Raw genomic sequence first — 23,155 nt, 5'->3', positions numbered from 1 at the left:
GACGCTAATCACACTTCACTAACAAGTAGCTGAAATGTGGCTGGTCCAAATGGAGATGTGCCGTAAGTGTAAAATGTGCACCAGATTTCAGAGACAGTGTCAAAATGGGATAGAAAATGCCAATGACCTTTTTCTGATTACATGCTGAAATGGTATTTTGAATGTATTGTCTTAGATAAATATATTTTTAAATCAATTTTAACTCTTTTTCAATGTGGCTACTAGAATTATGTATGTGGCTCCCACTATATTTCTTTTTGATTCTGAGGATTGAACCCCAGGGCGTTCTACACCCTCAGGCCTATTTTTTTATCTTTTTTTCCCCCCCGGTACTGGAGATGGAACCCAGAGGCACTGTACCTCCGAGCTACATCCCCAGCCCTACTTTTTAGTGTTTTTGTTTTTTTGTTTTTTGTTTTTATTTTTTGGAAACAGAGTCTCACTGACTTGCAAAGGGCCTGGCTAAGTAGCTGAGGCTGTGCACAAATTGCAATTCTCTGGTCTCCGCCTCTTTGATGCTGAGATAACAAGCTTGCGCCACCACACCTAGCTATTTTTTTTATGTTTAAATATTGTCTTGCTAAATTGCTAATGCTGGCCTCAAATCTAAGAGCCCTCATCTTCCAAGTAGTGGGATTAGAGATGTGTGCCACCACACCTAGACTCTCACTATATTTCATGTGTGTGTGTGTGTGTGTGTGTGTGTGTGTGCGCGCATGCATGCATGCACGTGTGTGTGTGTATGTTACTGGGGAATGAACTCAGGGGCATTCTATCTCTGAGCTACACTCCCAGCCCTATTTTTTTATTTTGAAACAAGGTCTTGCTAGGCTGATGAGAGTCTCTCTATTTGCTAAGGCTGCCCTCCAACCTGTGATTCTCCTGTTTCTGCCTCCCAAGTATTAGGATTACAGGTGAGTACCATTACGCCCAGCAGTCTCACTATATATATAGTGAGATATAGATATATTTTTTTGTGGTACTGGGATTCCTGGAAGCCCTTCTACCTCCGGGCTATGCTCCCAGACCTATTTTTATACTTTTTTATTTGGAAACAGGGTCTCTTAAGCCAGTGCGGCTGGCTTCGAACCTGCGCGATCCTCCTGTCTCCGCCTCCCAAGCGCGGGGATGACAAGCGTGCGCCACTATGCCCGCCATTCTCACTCTATTTCTAATGGACACTGACAATGCAGAGCATAAGGGTCAACCAAGGGAAGGGAAGAGAAGCAGCAGATTCTACAACACATTTTCTTTCTCCTTTCTATTCCTATTGATGTCAATAAAGTTCAGGTCACAATTACTTCTTACCTAAGGCCAGTTCAATGGTCCCACTGGTTCCTCCCTAGAGTCTTGGATCTGTCATGTCCTTAGATATTATAAGCATATTAATCTTCATAAAGCATCTCATCCCCCCACTGCTCACTTCTCTTATTAAACAGTTAAGTCTTAACTGAGCAGAAAACTAATGTTTATTTATTTATTTTTTGTGAACTTTTTAACTTTTTTGTGTGTATGTGTGGTGCTGGGAATGGAACCCAGAGGCTTTCTACATTTGGGCTACACTCCCAGACCTATTTTTTATTTTATTTGGAAACAGGGTCTCACTAAGTAGCTGAGGCTGGCTTCGAACCTGTGCGATCCTCCTGTCTCTGCCTCCCAAGCGCGGGGATTACAAGCGTGAGCCACCATGCCCGGCTAACTCTTTAACATTGAATGTAGAGACCATACAGTTTATCAAAGGCTGGATACTAAAACAAATAGTTTTATATAGCACTGACTCATTTTACAGCTTCAAAATGACGAACAACGGCGCCCATCAGTGTGCTTACCATTTCTGTTCTTCAGATTAGGATCTGCTCCACTTTTTAGAAGCTTTGAGGCACACTGCTTATGGGCCCGGTACGCTGCGCAATGCAAAGGTGTGTTTCCTAACTGGTCCACACAGTTCACATCAGGAGGATTGGGCCTGTTGAGCTAACAAAGAAATGCAAGCAAGGCAGGATTATATGTCAAAAAATAGACCCTCTCCGATGACACACAGGGAGGTGTCTGGGGTGGAGCTGGGAGAACCGCCGGGCTCGCTGGCTTTCAGGCCATCGATGGATTCTCAGGCACCAACAGCCAGTCTGCAGCTCCTGTGCTCATTTCAGGTGCCGCAGATCTCAGGCCCGCGTCCCGCTCCACACTCCCTGATGACAGACACCACATGAGGTGCCAGCACCGCCCCCCACCCCGACATGAGGATCCGCCAGGATTTGCACACCCCCACCCGTCCTACATTTACACCCATGAGGGCGAAACCACAAGTCAGGCCACCAGCGTCCCCGAAAAGAGTTAGAACCGCAGATGTTAAATGTGTAAATGTCAAAGTTCTGTGAATCTCTTGTTCTCACTCTGCAGCTTTAGAAACTTCTTTATATAGTCCCCGTTTCACAAAAAAATTTAAATGTTTCAGGCACTATACTTAGAAACTTAAAAAGCCTTTTCAAAGAAGCTGGAATAACTTTAAAGCAAATGGCAATGCTGCAGTCTTGAATTCAGAACAAATTCAGAGTTTCATGCTTAATGAGACTATGTGGGAAATGGAAACTGGAAAATAGGTCTCCTAGGAAGAAAGTAAATGGGCAGAGCTTTCAATCTGCTCTAATGTGATACAAATATTTCAAAATACTGTCCTTTTTTGTATCTGTCCTTTCTAGAAGGACAGCTTTCCTTTAAAAAAAATTACTGCTCCTCAAAATTAGAAAAGCTCGTTCTTTTATAGGGTCCTGTAGTATATTATATTTCAATTTTAAGTTGGTCTAAGCCAAAAAAATGTCTCTTTTATTTATGCATTTATGTATGTATATATGTATGTATGTATGTATTTATTTATTGGTGGCACTAGGGGTGGAACCCAGAGGCTTTCTACCTCTGGGCTATCCTCCCAGACCTATTTTATATTTTATTTGGAAACAGGGTCGCACTAAGTTGCTGAGAGCCTCACTCAGTAGCTGAGGCTGGCTTTGAACCAGTGCGATCCTCCTGTCTCAGCCTCCCAAGCGCAGGGATTACAAGCGTGCGCCACCACACCCGGCTTAAGTTGTCTTTAATTAACTCTTCTGAATTCTTATCCACCAGTTTTTGGTTTTTTTTTTTTTTTTTGGTGGTACTGGGGCTGGAACCCAGAGGCTTTCTACTTTCGGGCTATACTCCCAGACCCATTTTATATTTTATTTGGAAACAGGGTCTCACTAAGTTGCTGAGAAGCTCACTGAGTAGCTGAGGCTGGCTTCGAACCTGTGCGATCCTCCTTTCTCAGCCTCCCAAGTGCTAAGATTACAAGTGTGCGCCACCATGCCCGGCTTATCCACCAGGTTTTTGATAGGGGGTGGGAATATAAGTCAGAAATCCAGAAATATACAGGTGTGGTGGTATATGCCTCATATCTTAGTATTTGGGAAGCCGAGACAGGGGGAGTGCAGGTTCAGAGCCAGCCTCTGAAACTAATTGAGGCGGTCAGCAACTTAATGAGACCCTATTTTCAAATAAATGAAAAATCACCATTTAAAATCTACCCTCCTCAAACTATTACCATGTTGGTAGACATTTAAGGGCTTTTGTCTTATTGTTATGCTTTCTGTAACTTCGTCCCATAACTCACTAAATTATTAATATTAAGTGGACATTTTCCTGAAGCACAAAGTAATGATGGCTTTGCTTATGGTTGTTTTACCAAAGCAGTGATTTCTGCTGTTCTGCCTTCTCTTGCTGCCGCCAACAGTAATTCTTCAAGCTTTCTTTGCTGAGTCCTTTCTACAGCTGCAAAAAAGAAAATATGTATTACTCTATTGGTAGTCAGGAGCCTATTAGCAAATTCATTACAAAGACATATAAAAGAATGTGATTATAGTGAGAAAAATTTAAATGTTTTGAAATGTAATTCAAGCACAATTACACTTTGTGATTTTTATTACATTATTCTTATGTCAGTTAAGTTCAATTTCCTTCAGGTTTAGATGAAACTATGTTTTCAATTCAGAGGAATGGAAGTATTTTACTTGCCATTACACTCATCACAAATAATTATTAATTATTTTGCATACTAAAATACTATTAGATATCTGCTTGAAAAAGTACTAAATGGGGTTCATACCATCCAGAAACTTATAATGGGAAGAGAAAAGTAACAATAGCACTAGCATCTGTAGAAAAATGTGGAAACCATATAAATATATACAGATAGATATCAATTTACTTATATATGTCCATATGTAATTCATCCTTATTTAATAAATACCATAATACTTATATGCTAAGTGCTATTCAAAATCTTTTAAAATGTTAAATTATTATATTTTTTTAACTACTCTGGGATAGGTGTATCCTGGCTTCATAGAGAAACCAAGGCACCAGGAGCTAAAGGAATTCTCCTGAGATCACACAGTGCTGGAGGCCGGATATGAACTTGGGCAGGCTGGCCACTTTTAATACTGCTTCTCAAATCATTTGCATAAAACAGCAGCCAGCAATCTAACTTAAGAGGGGGCAGGTCAAGAAGGTCTAATTTCTGCTAGATCTGAATTGTTTTGGTTTACAGAAAAGAAGCAATTTCATACAAAGGCCTAATAACCCCACTTAACCTACATGCGCATCCTATGCAGAGGTGGAGAGAGGATTCCCTCCTGGTGGTGTTTGTTCTTAAAGAAATATACAGTGAAGTGATTAGGGCTAAAGTATCACCTCGTTTGCAGATTACTCTTAAATGGCTTAACTGAAAAAATTATAGGGGTTAAATCAGCGATGAGTACATGTTTGTACACACAAGTCTTTTACCCCAATATGTTGTATGACTATAATGCACCAATAAAAGATTTAAAAGAAAAAAAAAAGAATCACACTGGAAAAATCACAATACCAGATTTCAAATTATACTATAGAGTTATAGTAACAAAAACTGCATGGTATTAGAAGGAAAGGTAAAATATTGAGCTTTTCTTTTAAGAACTGCTGAAAGTAACAAAATTGCCTTAATTTTTACCTCCTTTTAAAAAAATTTTGCTTATATGCCAATGAAAGTTAAAAAATGAACTTATACAGCTGTAGGTATAAAAATTATATACGATTTATATCATAATATAGAAACAGAAAGACAATACTGAAATAATCTCAATCCTTTTCTTTCCTCATTATTTTCTCTTTCCACAATCACTTATCTACACAGTGTTTTAATCACATTTATTTGGGAAATAGATAATAGTCATTAGTTTTCTTCTTTTTAAATTTTTCATTGATGCAGTGTATTCATAGATCTTAATGGGGTACAAGATGGTGGAGCCATACATACACACATCACCCAATTAGCTCTTTTCAAATTTCCATCTCTTCCATAGTTACCAACTTCCAAAACAAAGGAGTAAGAATCAAGTATCCATTATTATTAATCAGAATTGTTTTTCTGCTGTTGAAACAATCTCCATTAATCAATTATTCTAACATTCCAAAATAAGAGAACAGTATGCTATACCTCATGACTGACATTATCAAGTACCTCTCCATGTATGTTGGAAACCAAATATGATGATTCACCCAAGACAAAAATTTATGAAACGTAAAATTTTATCTTCAATTTGATGTTATAATAATAAATATATTAGCATTGTAAAAAAAGGAAAGAAAAAATTAAATAGATAACATTAAGATATATATATATATATATATATATATATATATATAAGAATAACTCAGATATAGCAAAACATTAGTAACTTGGGGATCTAAGTGAAGGATACACAAGTTACGTTATTCTTGAAATATCTCCATAGGTTGGAAAATTTCCTACATAAAAAGACAAATGAAGCCAGGCGTGGTGGTGCATGCCTGTAAGGCCAATACTGCGACAGGAAGATCACAGATTTGAAGCCAGACTGAACAGTTTGCAAGACCCTGTTTCAAAATAAAAAGTAGCCGGGCGTGGTGGCGCACGCTTGTAATCCCCGCGCTTGAGAGGCAGAGATAGGAGGATCGCGCAAGTTCGAAGCCAGCCGTGCGCGCTGGCTTAGGAGACCGTTTCCAAATAAAAATGTAAAAATAGGTCTGGGAGTGTAGCCCGGAGGTAGAAGGGCTTCCAGGAACCCCAGTACCACCAATAAATAAATAAATAAATAAATAGTAAGTCTGGGGGTATATCTTGGAGGAAGAATGCTCCTAGGTTCAATTACCAGCAACACACACACACACACACACACACACACACACACACACACCAGAGAAAGAAGGTACTCCTCTAGTGCCTGACAAGGAGTAGTATACCTCTCCTCAAATCTTCAATCATGGGAAACCCACTGAGCCCTTTGAGGCAACCCCCACCACTAAGCCAACACACTGGACCCAGATATATCTCTGGTACTGTATCAACAGGGCCATCAGAGCTGCGTGGTGGCACACGCTTGTAATCCCAGCATTTAGGAGGCTGAGCAGGAGGATCACAGTTTGCAGACAGCCTCAGCTACTTAGTGAGGCCCATTGCAACTCAGTGAGACCCTGTTTCAAAATAAAAATAGGGGTGGGGTGCAGCTTGGAGGTAGATGCCCCTGGGTTCCATCCCCAGTGCCAAACACAAAAAAAGAGGGCCATCAGCTGGCCTTGATTCTGCTGCAAATAAGATCATCCCTATACCAAATAACAGCTCTTTGGATATCTGAGTAGGATTTCCTCACACCTACCATGTCTATCTTTGTGAGGTCAAACATTTCCTCCTTGTGCATTACTCTGTGGCCTGGCTTCCTGTCTATCTATGGTCTTGCCGGGCTGCTCCGCGTCCTTCCTGTGGTTGGCCAATGACTGCCTAATGCTCTATCCACAAATGGTGCTATATGGACTGAGGTGATCTCATTAGAACAGCATCACTCAGTTACAGCTCTGCTTCTATTTCCCTGGCTGGGACCACATGAGCTGACAAATCACATTATCTGTACAGTCAACTAAGCCCTTGTTCTTGTGCAGGGGGTGGGGGTTGAAGAGCCTCCGAGCATGTCTTTACAATTCTCCTTATTAAATGTCAACTTGTCAAACTAACCTAAGATTCCAGTCTGTCAGGAAAACCTCAGTTCTACGCCCTCATCTTGATATATTAAAACAACAGGACAGGATCAAAGACAATTACCTCATACTCTTAACTAGCCCGCAGTGTGGCAAAGACCACAGCGAATATGTGCTACAGGTTCCAAGATAACAGGATAGAGGCCTGGAAGAAAACGGTAATGTGCTGATGTGCTTGTTCACTGACAACAAGAGAGTTCATTTTAAGTGTAAAAGTGAGTTCAGACACTCATTTAAAGGTGTCAGACAGAGTCAACCAGAAAAGAGAATATCAATTACTAGAGGTTGGGAAGGGAGAGAGGCGAGTGGACACGATCCGTGAGCACTCTATGAACATAAGGAAATAATGCACCAATCCAATGAATATGTATACTTAATAAGCATAAATAAACCTTTCCTTGTTTATTTGTGTGTGTGTGTGTGGTGACAGGGATTATATGCAGGAGCATTCTCCCCCCTCCCCTATTTTTTTTTTTAATTCGGAAACAGGGTCTCACTAAGTTGCTAAGGGCCTTGCTAAGTTGCTGAGGCTGGCCTTGAACTTGTGGTCTTCCTGTATCTGCCTCCCAAGGAAGGAGATTACAAGTGTGTGTCACCATACCAAGCATGTCAATAAATTAAAAACAAACAACAACAACAAAAAAGCTGGACACGGTGGTACATGCTTGTAATACCAGTGCTTGGGAGACTGAGATAGGAGGATCGCAGAATGGAGGTCAGCCGCAGTAGTTTAGTGAGACTCTTAATTTAGTGAGACTTCTTTTTAAAATAAAATATAAAATAGTGCCAGGGTAAAGCTTGCAGGTATACCGTCCCTGAGTTCAATCCGTACTGCAATATATACATACACACACACATACATACATACATACATAGGTACCTGGCAAGCAGACATTATTTTGTACCTACAGAATAAGCAAGAAGAGTTCAGATGTGAAAGTCAATTAGAAAGTAAAAAGCAGGTGTTGGATTTTAGATAGATAAAACCATTAAAATTGAGAAGTCGACATCTTTTAAATACAAATTTATACTGCCCTGCCCTGAACCAGAAAGGGAAGAAAGAAAAGATGTGCATGAAATTGCAACTCATTTAATTCAGCATTTTAGTTATAAAGTAGAAACTGAGAATCCTATCTTCCCTATGTTAGAAATATTAAAATAATTATAGAAAACCCCTGGCCAGTAAGAGAATAATCCTATTGCATAAAAGTTTCCTAATAAAAGCATAGAAAAGTTTTTGTTTTGAACCATTATAGAGAAATTTCTGAACAGACTCGTATGTCTTCTTTTCTTCTTCTTTTTTTAATACTGAGGATTGAACCCAGGGGCATTCTACCTCCGAGCTATATCCCAGCCCTTCTTTTTAAATATTTATTTACTTATTAATTTTGGTGCTGACGACTACCTAGAATCTATAGTCCTAGGCCTTTTTGTTTTGTTTTGAAACGAGGTCTTGCTAGGTTGCTGGGGCTATCCTCGAACCTGCAATCCTTCTGTGTCAGCTCTCCAGATAGATATATGACTACAGGTGTGTGCCATCATGCCCAGCTCTTCTTGTTTTATCTGAAGCAGGGTCTTGCTAAGTTGCTGAGGCTGGCCTCGAACCTGCGATCCTCTGTCTCGGCTTCCTGGATACTGGGATTACAGCACGAAGCACTGCGCTTGCCTTTATATGTCTTGATTTTGATGTTCATAAGATTAAGCTTATGTTTCAAGAAATGACTGTCAGCTGTCATGCTTGGATGAAGCCTCAGGAAGCCAGCCAGCCAGAGCGACCCTGCGCAGTGCGGAACAAAACCCTGTGGAGGCACCGCCTGGGGCCGCCGCCCGCACCGCTCTTCCAGACCCCTTTACCATCGCGCGTCAACAGCCACCTCCCTCACGTCTCCAGTTTCCTACTTTCTATTTTGCTGAGCACTTGAAAAAGAGTCTGCAAATGCGCCATAATTTTGTATAACTAAGAGTTTAACAGCTGCAAATGAAGAAGGTCTCACATAGACAATTCTGACTTCCGAATGGCGTGATCAGCAGAGCACAGAATGGTCGCCATCGATGTCCGTGTCTGGAGGCCACGCCGTTCCCGTAGGCGGGGCTGGCACCGAGTACGGCTGTCGGAGCCCAGACCCTGCACTTACCCTCGAGCATGCTTCTGACCTCTCGGTCTTGGGTGGCTTCTTTTGCTGTCTGTCCGCTCCCGTTCACCACTGTTGTATCAGCATTGTATTCTAACAGAAGCATTACCAACTCCTAAATAAACACAGAAATTATTTTGGCCTTATTAAGTTAAGGTTTTATTTCATTATAGCCCTTTTCCAAATTATTTATTACTACAGAGTTTCTACAATAGAAAAAAAACCTGCTGTGCAAGAAGTTTCATAAGACATCAGTTATGTCTACAAGCTGGGTGTGGTGGCGCACACCTGTCATCCAGTAGGTGGGGGCCGTTCAAGGCCAGCCTCAGCAACTAAGATCCTGTTTCAAAATAAAAAATAAGCCGGGCGTGGTGGCGCACGCTTGTAATCCCCGCGCTTAGGAGGCTGAAACAGGAGGATCGCACAGGTTCGAAGCCAGCCTCAGCTACTTAGTGAGGCTCTCAGCAACTTAGTGAGACCCTGTTTCCAAATAAAGTATAAAATAGGTCTGAGAGTATAGCCCGGAGGTAGAAAGCCTCTGGATTCCACCCCCAGTACTACCAAAAAAGCAAAAATAAATAAATAAAAAATAAAATAGGACTGGAAGTGGAGCTTGAAGGTAGAATGCCTCTGGGTTCAATTCCAAGTCTCACACACACACACACACACACACACACACACACACACACACACAGTTTTCAATAAGTAATTCAACCAATTCTAATATTACCTAACAACCTCCTAAATAATTACCAATCCATACAATTAGACACTACCAACTTCAGTCATTCATTTTTCAAGTAAACTACCTTGTTGTTTTTCCTAAATAATTCACAGGATATAACTAAATGTCTAAATAAACAACATAATGATTTAAATGAAAGCACACAGTGTATTCACTTAATATTATTCCACAATTGTTTATTCCAGTGGTATTAGGGATTAAACCCAGGGACACTCTACCACTAAGCTACCACAAGTCCATTTTATTTTTTATTCTGAGACAGGTCTTACTACATTACCGTGTGCTGACCTCAAACCTGTGACCCTCCTGCCTCAGCCTCTCAAGTACGAGGATTACAGACCAGCACAAGAATGCCCAACCAGACCTAGATTTTTAAAAGTTAATTGTAATGTTTACAGAAAATACAACAATATTTTGTAAAGTTATTAGACTGATGGGATCCACTATGAAAGGAAAGTTTGTAAAAAGCGATTTCCTGAAGTCCTCATTCAAAACACAGAGTGCTGGCGTGTTTACTCCGAGTGGCTCACTGCTCCTTCGGGAGTTTCGGCCTCACTGGTGATGTACGTGAGTCCAGCGTCACGGAGTCAGTGATGCAGTAGAAGTGAGGCTGAGCACGTGGCGCAGTGGTAGAGCATTTGCCTACCATGACCGAGGCCTTGGGTTCGATCCCCAGCACCACAGGGAAAAAAGCCAAACAAATAACAAAAACAACAAACAAAGAGAGGGGAAGAAGACTGACAATAGAAATCTGATTCTTAAGGGGCACAGTGTTCAAGGAGAAATGGATGGCAACGCTTTCTGTCTTTCTATGTCTCCTTTTAGTATACTTGCATTGGTACATCATAATTACACATCATAAGGGGTTCAGAGGGCTAGAAACATACAAGCGCATCACATATGTCCTCAAAGTCCACACTAAGTGCTGTGCTCACTTGACTGATGGTCCCGTCACACAGGAAGTGCGTGCTACCATGCTGTGCAAGGAGTCACCTTTGCTTTGGGCCATTAAATTTCTTATGTTTCTTTAAAATATTTTATAGTACAAAATACTTATATAATGTCTAAAAAACACAAAGAAAGAAAATAATATACTCATTATCTAGTCACCACATGACCACCCATAAACATTATTTTCAATTTTTTGTTATTGGTGTATTATATTCATACAACTTACTGGGGTAAAAAACTTGTGTGTACAAACATGTACTCATTGCTGATTTAACCCCTACCAAATTCCCACCCCATTCCCTCCCCGTCCCTCCTTCCCTTGCTTGGCTTAGTGATTGACTTCGATATGTTTAAGTACATTGTGTGTTTTAGAGATTTTCCTCTTCCCCCCTCCTTTCTCCTCCTTTAGGTTGTCTTGTTTGCTCCTCTATGGGATTTCCTCTTTCAAGAGTTCCTCCTATGACCCATTTCTCCCTAACTCTCACATATTAGGGAAAGCATCTGATTTCTTATTTTTTGTGCCTGACTAATCTCACTTAGCATAATGTCCTTCAGTTCCATCCATTTCCCTGAAAATGATGTAATTGAGTTTTTTTTGATGGCTGAGTAAAATTCCATTGTGTACATATCCCACAGTTTTGTAATCCATTCATCTGTTGATGGACATCTTGGCTGGTTCCATAGTTTGGCTATGGTGAATTGTGCAGCTATGAACATAGATACACATGCATTAGTTTGGTAGTTTGGCCATAAACATTTTAATGGAATTTTTCCTAATCATTTTTCCTCTGTATAACTTTGAATTTGTTTGTTGTTTATTTATTTATTTTTTTGGTGGTACTGGGGGTGGAACCCAGGGGCTTTTCTACCTCTAGGCGACACCCCCAGCCCTATTTTATAATTTATTTGGAAACAGGGTCTCACTAATTTGCTGAGAGCCTCTCTAAGTAGCTGGGGCTGGCTTCAAACCTGTGCAATCCTCCTGTCTCTGCCTCCCAAGCACTGGGATTACAAGCGTGTGCCACCACGCCTGACCTGTTTGTTGTTTAATTTTTAAAAGATAGGGTCTCACTAGTTGCCCACACTAGTCATGAAATTCTGGGCTCAAGAGAACCTCCTGCCTCAGCCTTCCAAATTGCTAGGACTATAGGAACATGTCACTGTACTGGTTCAAATGTGATTTGTCTAAACATAAATTTACCCATATAGCTGGGCGTGGTGGCACATGCTTGAAATCCCAGTATTTGGGAGCCTGAGATCGAAGGATCGCAGCTCATGGACAACCTCAGCTACTTAGTGAGGCCCTTTGCAACTCAATGAGACCCAGTTTCAAAATAAAGAATAAAAAATAGGGCAGGGGGTGTAGCTCAGAGGTTGATGCCCCTGGGTTCCATCCCCTTATGTCCAAGTACCTCTCTAGCCCTGGCAATCATCAAGAACACAAATAATAATAAATGCTGACGAGGATGTGGGGAAAATAGGAGCCCTATTACACTGTTGGTGGGACAGCACACTAACACAGCTGCACTGGAAATCAGTGTGGAGGTTTCTCAGAAGATTGGGAATGATAGATTTTTTATTTTTATTTATTTATTTTTGCGGTACTAGGGATGGAACTCAGGGGCATTCTACTTCCAAGCTATACCCCCAGTCCTATTTTTTATTCTTTATTTTGAAACAGAGTCTCACTGAGTTGCAGAGGGCCTCACTAAGTAGCTGAGGCTGTCCACAAACCATGATCCTCCAGTCTCAACTTCCCAAATGCTGGGATGACAAGCGTGCACCACCACACCTAGCTAAGGGAATGATATGTTTTTTAAACCAGCTAAAACAAGCTCCTGCTCAGACAGCTTTTTTGCCCACTCATGGGAGCAGCATTTAGCCATCCGCCACGCATCCCTCTGCTCAAGAGACTAAGACTTGCTCAGTCTCTTGCAGATCTAACTTTCTACATTAAATGTCTGTTTGCCTCATAAAGAAAAGAAGTTGGACTGTGTTGTTCATTGCTGTATCCCTACACAGTGGCTATTTATTTTAAAATATTCACTCCCTCCTCTCCTCCCCCCGCCCTGGTACTAGAGACTGAACCCAGGGGATTCTACCTCCAGGCTTTATCCCCAGTCCTTTTGGGGTTTTTTTTTTTAAATAGGGTCTTAAGTTGCTAAGGGCCTCATGAAGTTGCCAAGGCTGGCAGCAAACCTGCAATCCTCCTGTCTCAGCCTCCAAGTACTGAGATTACAATGAGTAATTTGTATTCTCCAAATACTGAGAATACAAATATTCACTATGCCTGGCTGAATATTTATTCCTAAATAAATATGTCTACTTAAAGTATCCCAGACCAAGGTAGCATTCTGACCAACTTGTCAAAGAAGTAATTAGGGAAGCAAATTATTAGTTCTGAGCATGATACTACCCTCCCCTCTTTTTAATCTGGGTGCCATATTAAGGTTAGGACTAATTAGGACAAACGAGGTTGGAGGAAAGTTAGCACATCCGTGACTCCTCCCCCACGTGTCCCTCCGTCCACTCTGTTCACCAGCACACAATTCAGCTCAGGTGACAGAGCTGAGCCACCCCCACATGACTTTTATTTTTAGGTACTAGGGATTGAATCCAAGGGCATCCTACCCCTGAGTTACACCCCAGCCCTGTTTTATTTTATTTTTTAAATTTTGAAACAGGGTATCATTAGGTTGCTAAAGGTCTTGCCAAGTTCCTGAGGCTGGCCTTGAACCTGCCATCCTCCTGTCTCATCTGCCAAGTACCAGGATTACAGGCTTGAGCCACCACACCTGACACCCAGATGCACTTTTAAGCAACTCTCTCAATACATAATTTATATAGCATAAATTTCACCATGTTAATGGGTAAAACTCTGTGGCTTTTAGTATATATAGAGCTGTGTAGTAATCATCACTACCCAATTTTAGAACATTTTCATCACCCCCCCAAGAAGCCCCAAACCCATTAACATTCACTGCCAGGTGCCCTGGCAACAGCCGGCCCGCTGTCAGTCTCTCTGGACTCGCCCCTCCTGGACATTTCTATGCAGGAATAAGAAACTCCGTGGGCGCGTGTCTGGCTTCCTTTACTCCACGTGATCTCCAGATTCACTGATGTCTTAGCAGGTATCATTACTTCATTCTTTTGTATTGCTGAATAATGTTCCACTCAGTGAGTATGCCACATTGTTTATTCCTTATCAATGAGCATTTGCGATGCTTTTATTTGGGGCTGTTATAAATACTGCTGCTAGCCGGGTGTGGTGGCGCACGCTTATAATCTCAGCATTCGGGAGGCTGAGACCTGGAGGATCACGGTTCGCGGACAGCCTCAGCTACTTAGTGAGGCCCTCTGCAACTCAGTGAGACCCGGTTTCAAAATAAAGAATAAAAAATAGGGCAGGGGGTGTAGCTCAGAGGTTAAATGCCCCTGGGTTCCATCCCCAGACCCGAAAAAAAAAAAAAAAAATACTGCTGCTATGAACATTCGATGTTGATTTTTTTTTTTTTTTTTGCAAAACTGAGGATTGAACCCAAGGGAATTCTACCTCTGAGCTACACCCTCAGCCCTATGTATTCTTTAATTTGAAACAGGGTCTCACTAAGTTGTGGAGGGCCTAAGTAGCTGAGGCTGGCCAAGAACTTGTGATCCTCCAGGGTCAACCTTCCAAGTACAGGGATTACAAGCATGTACCACCGTGCCTGGCTTTCCATGTTCCCCCAACCCCTTCGGCATTCTACATCCAAACTACACCCCCAGCCCTGTCTTTTATTCTTTATTTTGAAACAGGCTCTCAAAGAGTTGAAAGGGCCTCACTAAGTAGCTAAGGCTGTCTGTGAACCGGGACCCTCCTGTCTCAGCCTCCCCAATGCTGGAATTACAAGTGTGTGCCACCATGCCCAGCCCCATGTTGATTTTTAGATTGTTTTTCCTGTAAAATTATCCATCCTTTGTGGAAAACTTTTCATATGGAATTTCTGTTAAAATGAATAATTTTATAGGAAAATAATCTTTAAAAATCAACATGAAAGCTGGGTGTGGTGGTACCCACTTATAATCCCAGTACTTGGGAGGCTGAGACAGGAGGATCACAGGTTTTCTGCCAGCTTCAGCAACTTAGCAAGGCCCTCTGCAACTTAATGAGACCATTTCTAAATAAAATAGGGCTGGTGGTATAGCCCAGGGGCAGAATTCTCCTGGGTTCAAACCCCTAGTACCACAAGGACATAAAAGTATAGTCCCTTTACAGTTAAAAGAACTATAATATCCTCAGAGAAATGAATGTTTATTCACTAACCAAAGGAGACACTCAAAAATTTAAAAATCCTTAGGAATTAAAAGTAGTAGAAATAGAGCCAGGCGTGGTGGCACACACTTGTAATTCCAGCATTGGCTGAGACAGAAAGATCAAGGTTCACAGCCAGCCTCAGCTACTTAGTGAGGCTCCCGGCAACTTAGTGAGACCCTATTTCAAAATAAAAAACAAAAAATAGAGACTTCCGGGAAGATGGCGACCTAGAAAAGCAGTGTTTACGTGTCCTCCTAACACTTGATCTCTATTGCCACAAAATCAGCGCTTTTCATAGCCATAAGACACTATCAGCAGAGAAATAAAAATGTAAACACAAGGGGCAGAGAAAAAGAAGACTAGAAGAACAACTAGAGACCAGAAAAGAAACCAGTCCACATTGGGGCGGCAGAACCACACCAGCACTATCTTCCTTCACAGCACCAGGCTCCAGAGAAGAAAGGTAAAATAGGAGCTGAAGTGAGCAGCTGCAGATCATTTGGGTGTAATTCAGCAGTTCTTTCAGCACAAAGAACATCTAAAACTCCCAGTGGTCAAGCTCATCATGCCTTCCAGGGACTCAGAATGGAGCTCAAAACAAGAGAAGAAATACGCCAGCCTTACAGCCAAGGGTGTGGCAGTGGTGCCATACTGCCAGAAGTGGTGGCGAGTTCACCACGCCCACAACAGCTCCAGATCAGCACGCGCAATAACCGTAAGTGAAATTGCAGCAACTAAAGGAAAAATCCCAGCACTGCACCCCCAGGGACTTGTGCAGCTTTGATAATCTCCCTGAGTCTGAGAGTTTGCAGTCCAACCCAGTGAAGGAGTAGTGGTGGCAAAGATACCACACCCTAGTTGCAGCTCCCCGTGGGAAAAAAACCAGCTCGGCACCCCCACAGTCTCATGCAGCCTCGACTAAATCCCTGGGTCTGAGACTTATGACACAACCCAGTAAAGGAGTAGTGGCAGCTGAAATTACAACAAACTCGAGATCCAGAGTACCCTAAGTGAAGTTGTGGTGAGCCGGGGAAGAACCCAGAGAAGGCACAAACTTCTGAAATCATGGGAAAAAGGAACAACAATAAAACAATGAATGCCCCATAATATCAGAACCTGATGACACAGAAATTCAGAGATCTCCAGAAGATCAAATCAGGAATATAACTGTAGAAATAATACAGGACTTTCAAAAAGAATTTAGAGAGAGTCTAAAAAAAATAAAGGATGCAATCATTGAAGTAAAGGCATCAATTCAAACTATAAACAATCGATTAGACCACATGGAGAATAGAATCTCGCTCCTAGAAGATGATCACTCCAAAAATGAATGCATAGTTTAAAACTTAGAAAAAAAAATCAGACAGCAGGAATCTGACATTGAAGAAATATGGGCCCATTTTAAGAGAGCTAACCTAAGAATAATCAGAATAGAGGAGGGAAAAGGTGAAACCAAAGGGATCAATAATCTCTTCAAAGAAATAATAGCAGAAAATTTTCCAAACATAGAGCAAGAGGTTGATACACAGGTCCAGGAAACTTATAGAACTTCCTTTAGATAGGATCAGAGAAAAGCTTCCCCACACCACATAATTGTCAAAATGACCAATGTAGAAGCCAAGCAGAGAATCTTAAAGGCAACAAAAACAAAAGGCCAAGTGACATTCAGAGGCAAACCAATTAGAATCACTCCAGACTTTCCAAACCAAGTCATGAGAGCCAGAAGGGCTTGGAGTAACATATTCCAAACTCTGAAAGAAAACAACTTCCAGCCAAAAATTTCCTACCCAGCAAAACTATCTATCAAATTAGATGGGGAAATTAGAAGCTTCCATGACAAACAGAAACTGAAGGAATTTATGTCTTCAAAACCAGTGCTAGAGAAAATACTCAAAGAGATAAACTACAAAGAAGAAATAGGTAATACACACCAGAACCAGAGAAACAAGATTTTCCATCCAGCAGACACTAAGCAAAGAAGAATAAACAGTATTTCAAACAGAAATAAAATCTTAACATGTTAGGAATTAAAAGTTATCTCTCAATAATAACACTGAATGTAAATGGCCTCAATTCCCCAATAAGAAGACATAAAGTGGCAAAATGGATTAAAAACAAGAATCCATCCATCTGCTGCTTATAAGAAACACACTTTACAAATAAAGATAGTAACAAACTCAAGGTAAAGGGCTGGAGCAAGGTAATTCATGCGAGGTAGCCATCCTAACAAATGTGAAGTAGTATTTCACTATAGGTTTTATATGTATTTCCTTAATGATTAATTATATTATGCTAATAATGAGTGATATTCATGTGTTTATTGGTCATATAAAAATCTTTGGAGATTCATTATCTATTTTAGTCTTTTACCTATATCTAAATTGTATTGTTTGCTTTTATTGTTGCTAATTTTTAGGATTTCTATTTGGAATATTAATATACCTTCAGATATAGCATTTGGAAATATTTTTTATCTCATTCTATCAGTAAATTTTAATTCTGTTTATATTGTCTTTGGATGTACGATTTTTTTTATTTTTTATGAAGTTTATTTTTTTGTTGCCTGTGCTTTTGGAATCATATCCAATAAATCACTGCCAATTTCAATGTTGTGAAGTTTTATGACCCAGGTTTTCTTCTAAAAGTTTTAGTCTTAAGATTTACGTTTAGGTCTTTTATCTATTTTGAGTTAATATTTGTATAGGGTATTAGGTAAGAGTCCAATTTTATTCTTTTTCATGTAATTATTATTTTTCAACAATGTTTAGTGAAAAGATTATTTCTTTCACCTAATGTTCTTGGAAACCTTGTCAAAAATAACTTGACCATATATGGAAGAATTTATTTCTAGGCTTTTTATTTTACTCCACTGGTTTATATATCTGCCTTTATAGCAGTACTACACTGTTTTGATTATTATAGCTTAATAAGGTTTGGAATCTGAAAATGTACATCTTCTAGCTGTATTCTTTTTCGAGATTGTTTTGGGTGATTAGAGTTCATATTTCATGTTAGGATAGATTTTTTTCTGAAAATAAATGTATAAAAATATTAAATAAAAAATAAAAAAATAGGGATTGGTGTAGCTCAGAGGTAGAATTCCCCTGGGTTCAATCTCCAATCACACACACACACACACACACACACACACACACACACACACAAATAGCAGAAATAAATATTCAATAGAAAGACCAGAAGATCAATTGTAAGACATCTTCCAAAAATGGGGAAAAGCCTAAGAGATAATACAGGAGGAAATGCTGAGGATTATTCCTGGAGGTTCATTATCTGACCAAATGGAATTCCATAAAGCAAAAACTGAAAAAAATTCTAGCAAGCCAGGCATGGTGGTGCACCAGTACTTGGGAGGCTGAGACGGGAGGATCGAGGTTCGCGGCCAGCCTCAGCTACTTAGTAAGGCCCTCCACAACTTAGTGAGATCATGTTTCAAAATAAAAAATAAAAATAAATAGGGCTGGGGGTGTAGCTCAGAGGTGAAAATGCCCCTGAATTCAATCCCCAGCACACAAACACACAAAATCTAACAGAAAAAATGATTCCAAGACCAAGGGACATGCGTTACTAGGTTGAAGAGGCAGAATCCTAAAACAGCCCCCACCTGGTGCTCCCCCAGCATGAACCTCACAACTGGGAATGTGATGAGTTTTGCTTCTAGAATCAGGTCATGTTATCTGCATGAGTGACTTCAATAAAGGAGCCTGTGCTGGGTGGAGAGAGCCTGTTCAAGGGAGCCCTCAGAGGGTGGGAGAGGGAGAGAGCCCAGCGAAGAGACCTGTGGGCAGGTGCGTGGGCCCGGGACAGTTCCCAGCAATAAGGGACCTCGGTCCAACAACCGCAGTGAGTGGGGCCAACAGCCTGAACACATTGCATAAGCTTGTGTGAGTCCCCCAGGCCCAAGATTGCACACTGCAGCTGATGCCCCCGATTTCAGTCTCGTGAGAACCTGAGCAGAGAACCAGCCAGGCTGTGCACAGAATTCTGACCTGCAAGCCCAGCGTGGTGGTGCACGCTTGTAATCCCAGCATGTGGGAGGCTGAGACAAGAGGATTGTGGTTTGTGGACAGCCTCAGCTCCTTAATGAGGACCTCCCCAACTCAGTAAGGCCCTGTTTCAAAATAAAAAACAAAAAATAGGGCTGGGGGTGTAGCTCAGAGGTAAAATGCCCCTGGGTTCCATCTTCAGTTAACACACACACACACACACACACACAAATTCTGACCTGCAGAAATGCAAAATAAGCGAGCACTGACTTAAGTCTCTACATCTTAAATGGTAATTTATTATTCAGCAATAAAAAGAAAAACACAGATTTTACAATCTAAAGTAAACATTACATTACAATTCTAGGAGCCTAATAGCCCATCTCTTCCCCTAATAGCATTTTCATAAAGACTACATTAGCAGCTGCCCTTTGACTAGTACAGCCAGGTGACTACTCTAGCCAGCAGGTTAAGCAGAAGTGTCACATAACAACATTTAGGAATCTTCTAGAAGAGACAAGTAATATATATATATTCTTTGTCCCTTTTTTGCTTCTTGAAGCCTGGTTCCTGTAACTGGGAGACTCTCACACTGTATGATGTAGTAAACAACAACAACAACATAAACACATGGTAGAACAAGATAGAAGAAACTTGAGTATTTGTCACTTGCCCTAGACTATCTACATAGCCTTTAATTTGAAAAAAATATAAACTATCTCTACTTTTGAATATTTATTCATTTTTGCAGGTCACTATTATTTTAGAGTATCCATCACTGAAATATTTGCACTGATTAAACACCAAGCTGGTCACACATACAGGACCAGAAATCAGAATAGCCCTAGATTCCACTACAACACTGAAAGCTAGAAAAGTGAGCCTGTGCCTTCAAAATTCTGAGGCAAAGTGACGTACAACCTAGAAATCTGCATATTGCCAAATTCTCACTCAAACACTAAGGTAAGAGAATTTCACATACATGAATTCTCAAGCTTTTTCCAAGCCGGGTGTGGTGGCACATGCTTGTAATCCCAGCATTGGGGAGGCTCACATAGGAAGATCGCAGTTCACAGACTTCAGCTACTTAGTGAGGTACTTTGCAACTCAGGGACACCCTGTTTCAAAAAATAAAAAATAGTTTGGGGTGTAACTTGGAGGTAGAATGCCCTGGGTTCCATCCCCAGTACCACTATAAAAAAAAAAAAAAAAAAAAAAGATTTTTTTTTCCCCCAGCCAATCTTTGTCAGGAAGCTCTTAAAAATTGTGCTTGAGAAAGACATAGGACCCCAGAACAAGAAATCAATACAAAAGAGTAGTAAAGAGAATGCCAAGAAGGTACCCAAGCTTGGAGTGTGGCACATGCCTGTCATCCCAGGAGGATTGCAGATTCAAGGCCAGCTTTAGGAACTTAGGGCAACCCTGATTCAAAATAAAAAATAGGGCTGGAGTGTAGCTCAAGCTCACAGTCATAACAATGAAAACTTAATATTCATTTAACCAAACTCTAGTTACAGATTAAGAGAATGAGACGAGAGGCTTGGTTTGGGCAGGGAGAACAACAGAGAGAGCAAAAGCCTTCTCAGCCAAAGAGAAGCCAATGGGATGGCCAGAGTGAAAAAGGAAAATCAAAACAGTGACATAAGTGTGATATTTATAAACATGGGGGAAAAAAACTGAGGTTGCAGCTAAAAATACGAAAAGCGGCTGCCTCAGGGAAGTACAGAGTGGACAGTGTTAGGGCGAGGGTCACTGGCTTTCATTACAAAGATATTATCTAATATTATCTGACACTTTCAACAAAAATGCATGCACACATGCAGATTTTCTAAGAGACAACTCACAAATAAGTCTTAAAGAGTGCTGGACATTGCTAAATAGTTACTGGTACATGCAAGGGCATAGTGGTGCACGCTTGTAAACCCAGCTTTCAGGAGGCAGAGACAGGAGGATCACAGTTAGCAGACAGCCTCAGCTACTTAGCTAGGCCCTTCACAACTCAGTGAGACCCTATTTCAAAATAAAGAATAAAGCCGGGCGTGGTGGCGCACGCTTGTAATCCCCGCGCTTTGGAGGCGGAGACAGGAGGATCACGCAGGTTTGAAGCCAGCCGCGCTGGCTTAAGAGACCCTGTTTCCAAATAAAAAATATATATAAAATAGGTGTGTGGGAGTGTAGCCCGGAGGTAGAAGGGTTTCTAGGAACCCCAGTACCACCAAAGAATTAAAAAATTAAAAATAGAGCTGGGAGTGCAGCTAGGAGGTAGAATGTCCCTGGGTTTCATCCGCAGTACCGCAAAAATTAAAAAAATATGCTACCATTTGTCCATCTAATTGTGCCCCAGGAAACTACTTTCTGTTAACTATTTCCATAACCCTCGCTCTCCCAATGTCTCTCCCCCAGCCCCAGACCTGATGCTCTCTGTTATTACTGCATCTGTCGGCTTCTGTGGTTTTGCCCCTGGGTCCTCTGCCATGACCCGGAAACTGAGGAGCAGCAGATTCTCACAGCCGCCCCAGACCACACAGGGCAAGCACCAGTGAGCTTTTGGACAGTGCTGGTTCCTGATCCAGTCTCCTCCAGGCCCTTCTGTGGCCCATTATTACCAGGCATGTTTTCTGGTCTCACATACCGCATCCAGTCCAGCATGCTCGCTTACTTCAGACCAGTCTACCACGGCAACGCGGGCATCTTGGCATCCCTCAAGATGCATCATGGCATGGTCTAGTCTCTGCTTACTCCTGCCCCTCCCTTCCACAGGGATGACCCAAGGCAATCTACAAAGCTGCTCCACACTAACCTCATCTCAGCTGGCTTCCTAGAGAACAATAGCAATGTTCTTACCTATGTTTCACATGGTTGCTTACCTGTAAATGAAACAACGCATATCAAGTTGTTTGGACTGAGCCTGATACATAATAGGCATCCTATGGAGTCCTTGTATAAAGCTCAAATTATACATAACTGCCGTATGTTAGGTGAGAGGTAATTCTTGAGGCACAGAGCACAGGAAATTTTGGTATTAAATGCATTATCAATTCCACTAAAAAATAAATGTCAGTGAGAAAATCCCAATATTCACTATTATGACTGTATTCACTGTTTAAAAATTCTGCTATACTGAATTTCACTAGTGGACACTAGAGGTCACCAATGTACCAACAAAAGCCCAAAGTTCCCTCCTAAAATTTGGGGAAGTGTACTCTATATGCTCTAGAGGACAATAATTTATAATGCTTTATAAGAAACAAAATCCCTTTTCAACTCAATATCCTATTTATTAAATCACTAAATCTCAAGATTTTTTTTTTTTTTTTTTGGTGGTACTGGGGTTCCTGGAAGCCCTTCTACCTCCGGGATACACTCCCAGACCTATTCTTACATTTTTATTTGGAAACAGGGTCTCTTAAGCCAGCGCGCGCGGCTGGCTTCGAACCTGCGCGATCCTCCTGTCTCTGCCTCCCAAGCACGGGGATTACAAGCGTGCGCCACCACGCCCGGCTCAAGATAAGATATTTAAAATTATCTTCATGTAACATTACATTAGCCTGAGATAATTTGATTTCTTTCATGAATACCAATTTTTTTTTCTTTTTTGGCAGTACTGGGGATGGAACTCAGGGGCATTGCACCTCCAAGCTAATCCCCCAGTCCTTTTTAGTCTTTTTATTTTTTGAGACAGGGTCTCACTGAGTTACAAAGGGCCTCGCTAAGAAGTAGCTGAGTATGTCCGTGAACCGTGATCTTCCTATCTCTGCTTCCCGAATGCTAGGATTACGAGCATGTGCCACCATGCCTGGCTCATGAGTACGATTCAAAAGTAAACTTTTTACCTAATTTAATCATGTTTAATTATTAAGCACATAAATATTGAAGTGCTTTTTTGTGGTATAACCATTTATCTTTGGCTAAATGTTATTTTTGGACAGAGCAGAAAACAAAACCAATA

At 41.1% G+C, this 23,155-nt stretch overlaps 1 protein-coding gene across 1 annotated transcript in view; it reads right to left on the bottom strand.

Annotated features, from left to right (window-relative positions):
- The window catches only part of OSBPL1A (oxysterol binding protein like 1A), a gene marked incomplete at both ends in the record, with an annotated part of 217,349 nt that overhangs the window by 167,822 nt on the left and 26,372 nt on the right, over nucleotides 1-23,155 (bottom strand). The window contains 3 exons of the mRNA XM_080714416.1: nucleotides 1,830-1,974; nucleotides 3,716-3,801; nucleotides 9,216-9,327. Of these exons, the coding sequence (XP_080570542.1) occupies nucleotides 1,830-1,974; nucleotides 3,716-3,801; nucleotides 9,216-9,327 (343 nt within the window). The remainder of the gene's footprint in view (nucleotides 1-1,829; nucleotides 1,975-3,715; nucleotides 3,802-9,215; nucleotides 9,328-23,155) is intronic.

This window comes from Muscardinus avellanarius, assembly GCF_963383645.1.
Source record: "Muscardinus avellanarius genome assembly, chromosome: 17".
NCBI classification, from domain to species: domain Eukaryota; kingdom Metazoa; phylum Chordata; class Mammalia; order Rodentia; family Gliridae; genus Muscardinus; species Muscardinus avellanarius.
This window is presented reverse-complemented; position numbering and strand designations above follow the sequence as displayed.